Source organism: Lipotes vexillifer, unplaced genomic scaffold (genome assembly GCF_000442215.2).
Source record: "Lipotes vexillifer unplaced genomic scaffold, Lipotes_vexillifer_v1.1 scaffold230, whole genome shotgun sequence".
In the NCBI taxonomy this organism is placed as follows: Eukaryota; Metazoa; Chordata; class Mammalia; order Artiodactyla; family Lipotidae; genus Lipotes; species Lipotes vexillifer.
Window position 1 is genome coordinate 5,724,064 of NW_006775143.1, and position 7,657 is coordinate 5,731,720.

A 7,657-nucleotide genomic window follows, 5' to 3' on the forward strand; every position below is an offset into this window, starting at 1 on the left:
TCCTGCTTACCTCTCTAAAGCCATGCTTTTTAAAATTATCCTCCCTTTTCCTAATATCCTCAGCTTTTCTCCCTTCATCCACCCACACTCTTAGACCCCATAGTATCAAATTTCTCTCCTTAGAGATTCAGGCATTCTTAAATCTGTCCTCTATCCAGATCTCTTGGTGTAATCCTCCTGCCCCTCATTACTTTCCATTTCCCCCCTTTCACTGTGAAATGCTCTAGACCTGTGGTCTATACCACCAACATTATTTCCATTTTCTCCCTAACCCTTGCAGTCAAATTCCATAGGATCCATGCCTCTAACAATTTCTGACTTTAAAGTCAGCAGTGGTAACCTTCCAGTGCATATTTTAATAGTTTTGATCAGCCTGAAATTCTTGCCCACCTAGCTTGAATTATACCACTTGAATCTGATTTTATCGTTTAAGTGTTCCTTTACCAATTTTTTCACCAGATTCTCTTCTTTCTTACTTTGTTGAAGTGTCCCTAAAGTTTTGTCTTCTACTATCTATTCTTTTTTTAAATTCTGTTTTCTTCAAAGGAATAATCTATTGTGTAAATACAAGCTATTTATTCTATACTGGTGACTTCCAAGATAAATTTATCTTGTCCAGATAAATCTTCAATTCCTTTGTCTTATCTTTCACCTCCTTACAGGATAGCTTATTCTCAGATGGTCAGAAATTGAAAGCTTTATCTTTCTTTCTAAGTTAGAGCTTCCTTCCACCTTCCTTGTTTTTATCAGGGTCAGATTTTAGGCCTGTCTGCCATGGAGTTCCCATGAATCCTTGCTCTCTGCCTTCCCTCTTACTATTCTTTCCTCAGTTCCTGATTTTCCCCGCTCAGTTCTGACTGACATCACCCAAATTAGATTCATATTGTCCCATACCTAAATTGCTCCAATTCTTAGGTAGATTATTAAATACCCCCCTTAAAAATTCATCTTAGATGTTGCCACAAAACATTAAAATATTCAGTTATTATATATCACTGCAGTCCCCAAATTAGCAGAATGTCCACAATATCTTTTTAAGTTTCTTCTAACATTGAATTTTTTAAGACTCCATGAATTCCCAAAGACCAGAGAGACCAGTCCTTCAAATGACAAATGAAGAGACTTCATACAGTTTTCTTTGTTTGTTTATTTTATTTTATTTTATTTATTTATTTTTGGCTGCGTTGGGTCTTCATTGCTGTGTGCAGGCTTTCTCTAGTTGCGGTGAGCAGGGGCTACTCTTCATTGCTGTGTGCAGGCTTCTCATTGCGGTGGCTTCTCTTGTTGCAGAGCACAGGCTCTAGGCTCCCAAGCTTCAGTAGTTGTGGCATGAGGGCTCAGTAGTTGTGGCTCACGGGCTCTAGAGCTCAGACTCAGTAGTTGCGGTGCATGGGCTTAGTTGTTCCACGGCACGTGGGATCTTCCCGGACCAGGGCTCAAACCCGTGTTCCCTGCATTGGCAGGCGGATTCTCAACCACTGAACCACCAGGGAAGTCCTTCATAGAGTTTTTGATCCATCCATTAGTGGCTCCAGTTTTGGCTGTCTTCACTTTTCTCGCTGATACTTGGTGTTACAACTAAAAAATAATCCTGAGTCATTTAATACATACATTTTTGTCATTGCTACAGTGACTCTATTCTTGGCTCAGGTTCTTCTATCATCCTTGAAGTTTCTTCAAGGAAGGACTGTTCTGTTCCCTCCAATGATTTGCTGGGTCTAATGAGCTCCATGCTTTAGTTTCTGAAGTTACAGTCGTTTTAGCTTAAAATTCATGTCTTAGTTACTGTCACAGATTCAGGACAAGCTTATAGCCTTAATTACATGCTCTGCCAGACCCAGCTCTCTCCTAGTATTACCCTATTATTATACCAGTTCACTAGTTCAGAGCCTCCTCCCCTCCCTCATGGTAAATTTCTCTTGTGGTGCTTTATATCTTTTCCCGCTGGCCAATGTCAGTTGGGACCAGCCCAAATCATCATAAGAGGTTCTTATAATGTTACACCTCAAGGGGAAAGGTTTGAGTTTTGATCCCTTTCTTCCCAGAAGGAGATTTGCCTCCATTGTCCCCAGCATCCTTGGACATTGGAAGATGCAGCCTTGTCATGCTACATAAAAGTTCTTGTTATACTCTTTCTCTCAGGATGCTTGCATCACTTATAATTTCCTAAATGAAAAAGCAGCTGGCAACTCCAATTCTTCCTACTATAAGTATAACACTACTTTATGTATACTTATAAAAATTGATCTACTCCATGGGAACTAATCTCTTAAAAGTTCTCCATAAAAGTAATAGTATTACCTGGCTATATATTCAAACACCATAACTCTTTTCTGTTTGAACTCAGTTTTCACTTTATCCATGTAATGTTCTTTTACTAGTAAAACAACTATTCACTTTTTATCTCTTTCTTTCTGAGGTCATGGGGACTCTTATATCTGCTTCTCTCTTTGAGTCTCTTTGATTCCTATCCTGAAGGTTTTTCTGTTTTTCCATGTCCATAGCTGAAAAAGGCCACCCCCAAAATGGTAGTCCTAGCTTCTAAATTGTTTGGTTTTTACATATGTAATGTCCATATCTAGCTAACGGAAGTCTTCAAGTTTCAATTCTAAGTTCTTAGGAGAATTGTTGAATAGCTGGAGCCTGGTGTTTACCACTGTCCAATCAATTGTTTTCAAGGAAAAGTTGGATCATATACTACAAACATGGCTGCCTACATCTGTCAATGTGGGTGGTGGTCTCAGAGAAGGGAAGCATAGATTGAGAAGATATCTCAAAATGTATAATTGTATAATGTGTGGAGGAAAGAATGTGAGCAATCACTTAGAGTTAGGAATTAGCTTAAAATTTATAATTGGCAATTAGAGTGACCTGACAGGAAGGTGTGCTCCATAGCAAACTATTGGAAAACAAGTGTGTGTGTACACTGTAAATCCAAATGGTGTAAAGTTTATTTGCCAGTATCAAACTTTATAATATGGTAAAAACATCAGGTAACTCATAGAAACTGTGGGATGTTTCTTACTACAGGAATTGCATTATTATATTACTCATGGGTGGTAGTAGTGGAACATCCTTTCCTGCTTAATCCCTCAGTCATCTATATGCTGTTCAGTACTCTTTGATGGACTTACCTTATTTTCTCTTATTTTGGCTCTTTGGGGAGCAATAACAAAATTTTACTTGAGCTATCCTAAGTAAATGGAGGAATTTATTATAAGGCTTCTTGTAACCTAAGGGGTGATACTTCAGCTGGGGACTAGAACCAGTACTGGGAAGCCATTAGGAACTGGGATTATGCAAATGGTCTATTTGAGGACACATGATCTTACATCTCTGCTTTTCTGTGGTTGTATGCTTTATTCTTTGTACTGATGAATTTTCTGTTTACATAGGGAAAATGTGGCTTTGTAGTACTTGTCTTATATCATTTTTAAATTTAGCACCCAGTGGAGACAGAGTCTAAGTCTTTAGGAGACATACTCTTATTGGACATCTTGGCTTGAGCCAGCTGTCTCCTACCGTGACTATGGAGAATTGGATGAATATAGATGGGCTGTAAGAGCCAAATACTATGGGTGGATTGGCAGTTATTAAAGCTGGGCAGCTTGGGCTGAGGAGAGACTTCAAAAGTGTCAACAACAATTACAAGCTTTTAACTTCATCTGTTTTTTATTCACTGCTCCTTGTGTTTATTTCATCTTTTATCGCAGGTTGCAAGGTCATATTTATAAACAGCCAAATCCTTTTCTAATCACTATTGTCAATTTTCTTTTCCTGTTTTTACTACAGCACTTTCCCCCCCAGGTCCAAAAAGACAGGGACATTTGCTTTTGATATTTCATTCACTTTAGGATACTAGGCTTGAATAAAAATTCAGCCCCACAACAAGGCATTTCTTTATAAGTTGTATTCCAAAATATGAGAGTGCAAAGGTTCACAAGAATGTCTCATTGAATTCCACTTTAGAAGAAGTCCAGCAAGATGATGACCAGCTAGAGAACCATCAAGAATCTCAAAACAAACTCCTTAGGGAAGTTGCTTTCAAGAAAACAACTCTGACTAAGAAAAAGGGCCATGAATGTAGTTCATTGGGGGAAAAAAATGTGAGTACAAAATATGTTCCTTCAAAAAAAAAGCTTCTTAAGTTTGAGTCACATGGAAAGAATTTAGACTTACCTGGTCATGTAAGAAATTATGTAGAAAAGAAAGCTGATGCAGCTAAAGAGCATACGAAATCATTCAGCCATAGCTTATCTGATACAAAGAAAGACAAAAATCAAACTGGAAAAAAATGTGAGAAAGTACCCAACCATAGCTCATCTAATAGGCCTGACAAAACTCAAACTGGCAAGAAACATACTGAACGGGACAAAATTCAAACTGGAGAAAAACATAAGGAATCATCCAGCCATAGCTCATCTCCTACTAAGCGTGACAAAACTCAGAATAAAGTGAAACCATTTGAATGTAATGAATGTGGGAAGGTTCTCAGCCACAAACAAGGACTCGTTGACCATCAGAGAATTCATACAGGTGAGAAACCATATGAATGTAATGAATGTGGGATAGCCTTTAGCCAAAAATCACACCTTGTTGTACACCAGAGAACTCACACTGGAGAAAAACCATATGAGTGTATTCAGTGTGGCAAAGCCCATGGTCATAAACATGCCCTCACTGACCATCTGAGAGTTCATACTGGGGAAAAGCCCTATGAATGTACTGAATGTGGGAAAACCTTCAGACATAGCTCAAACCTTATTCAACATGTGAGATCTCATACAGGCGAGAAGCCCTATGAATGTAAGGAATGTGGAAAGTCCTTTAGGTATAACTCATCTCTTACAGAACATGTGAGAACTCATACAGGTGAAATACCATATGAATGTAATGAATGTGGAAAAGCCTTTAAGTATAGCTCATCCCTTACTAAACATATGAGAATTCATACAGGTGAGAAACCCTTTCAATGTAGTGAATGTGGGAAAGCTTTCAGCAAGAAGTCACACCTCAGTATACATCAAAGAACTCATACTAAAGAGAAACCCTATAAATGTAATGAATGTGGAAAATCCTTTGGACATAGCTCATCTCTTACTTACCATATGAGAACTCATACAGGTGAAAGTCCTTTTGAATGCAATCAATGTGGGAAGGGTTTCAAGCAAATTGAAGGTCTTACTCAACATCAGAGAGTTCATACTGGGGAGAAGCCCTATGAATGTAATGAATGTGGGAAAGCCTTTACCCAAAAGTCACACCTCATTGTACATCAGAGAACTCATACTGGGGAGAAACCCTATGAATGTAATGAATGTGGAAAAGCGTTCAATGCAAAGTCACAGCTTGTTATACATCAGAGATCCCACACTGGAGAGAAACCTTATGAATGTAATGAATGTGGAAAAGCCTTCACACAAAATGCATCCCTTACTAAACATATGAAAACTCATTCAGAAGAGAAATCTCATGAGTGAAATTAGTGTGGGAAATCTGAACTAAAGGTTTTATTTAACCTTAGAAGTATTCTAACTTTAAAGAATGTTAGAAAGCTTTTAACAAGAAGTCACACCTTGTTACACATGAGAGAATTTGAAAATGAATCATCACATGGAAGAAATGGATGGAGAGTTTAAACCTTTTATATAAAACATTGTTTTAAAAATAATTATTATAAATGATCTATATGTTCAGATTGAATATAAAGCTTTTAAAATTGTTAATAATTGAATAATCAGAGCACTAGGGAAACAAATTACATTTTCTGACAATTCCTGAGTTGCTTGAGGGTTGTGTACTTAAGCACCACATATGAGAATTGAATTTGCATATCTGTTTATTGCCATGTATAAATGTGTGTGACCATTGGTATGAGTTTCACCTTTGATGCTATCATGCAGCTCTTTCTTAATGTCTTTTCTAGTCCCTGCATCAGCAGAAAACTTTATAAAAGGGTTATTTTCTATGTTAAAAAAATGTTAACACAAAATTAAGAGAAAATGAAAGAAATCAGCTGAGAACACACAGGTGCTGGTAGGGAATGCTATCCAAGATACATTGTTCAGTGAAAAAAGCAGGTTGCTCAACTGTGTATATAGTTTGTTCCCACTTGTGTACAAAAGGGTGTGTGTGTTTTCATGTCTGTCTGTGTGTACGTATGTATGTATTTGTGTATATATATGTGTATTTATATGTGAGTAGATTGGTTTGAAAAAATACAAAAGAAACTTAATGGTTGCCATTGGGCACAGGAATACAGGAATGGGGTCTGGCATGGGAGGGAGATCTCCTTTTTATTGTATACTCTTTAAATTTTTAAATCATGTACATATATTATTTTCACAATTAAAATCCTTTTAATATGTATAAATCAATACTAATGAAAATTTTCACTGAACCCACTCCATGATGTTATTTGACAAAGTAAGAGTTTCTATGCTTATTCATGAATGAGGATATGGTATTAAATTTGATATTGAATTCACAAAGGCTTTTCCTATCAAACATGCTCTTTCATTAAAATAATGAATTACAACTATAACTCAGCACTGTGTTTCTTTTATTCATCATATTTTTAAAGACTGAAGATGAACTGTGACTGCAGCTGAATGAAAGTGATTTTCTGCACAATTGCTCCATTTTATCTCATATTCAAAGTGCTTATACACAAATACCTCAATCTGGGATTTCAAATGTATTGCAACAAATGGCACTACTTCCTGTTCTTGCCCAATAGCAGACCTTGTTAATGTATCACTGAACTCTTTCTGAGTGGATCTAGACTTGGCCTCAGAATCATTCTTAAGCATGCATTCCAGAAGATACTGTTAATCAATTTGGGTTTGCACAGGAAACCTATTTTCCTATTTTTACTCATGAGTCATAGATTAAAAAATACAGCTGAACTGTTCTAAAATTTAAGTTGTTACACTAAAAACAGTAACATAAGAACAAAAGTGGTTTTGTAATATAAGGTAATAATAATATTTGATACGTATGCCACCTTTTACATTTTTTCACAACACATTCACTGCATTACCTGATTTATTCCTCAGAATAAACATATAAGTTGGTAGGAAAGACTTGTCTAGTCATGGTCAATACTTCTCAATAAATATTTCACCTAGATACTAGCCTAGCATAATTATGGACCCTCAACCATATGTGATTAAATGCCATCTTTGCAAATATTTCCTATTCCAATGCCTGCCTTGAACTCATTTTGGAGAACTAAAAAGTATGAATATTTAGAATGGAATGTGTGCATGTGTGTGTGCACTTGTGCACATACATGTACTGAAAGATTAACTCACGGATATTATGCTCTCATTACCAAGTAACTTATTTACTGTCGGGGAAGAAAATGAAATGTGAAAGCCATTTCCACCAGTAATTTATTACCAGGTGAAAATCTAACACTATGCACAGAATGAATCATCACTGTCCAGAGCTGTAGAAAATCTGTACTTTGTAGAAGAATAAAACAGTTGCACATATGGCTAGAAATTTCCTTCACTTCTTGGAGAACCCATGGTAGTGCCACACCTGGGACAGTCAAGAATATAGGTATACCTGAACAGTAAAAATGAATGCTGAAAGTCATCCTGTGCAGTAAAAAATGAATTAAAATTTAGTATCAATTAATAGGAAATGA

General features: G+C 36.6%; 1 protein-coding gene across 3 annotated transcripts in view; it reads left to right on the forward strand.

The window, feature by feature from the left end:
- The window catches only part of ZFP37 (ZFP37 zinc finger protein), a 13,117-nt gene extending 7,637 nt beyond the window's left edge, over window positions 1-5,480 (forward strand). For all 3 annotated transcript variants that reach the window (XM_007449757.1, XM_007449758.1, XM_007449759.1), the window contains exon 4: window positions 3,973-5,480. In XM_007449757.1, the coding sequence (XP_007449819.1) occupies window positions 3,973-5,480 (1,508 nt within the window). The remainder of the gene's footprint in view (window positions 1-3,972) is intronic.
- Window positions 5,481-7,657: the final 2,177 nt, after the last annotated feature.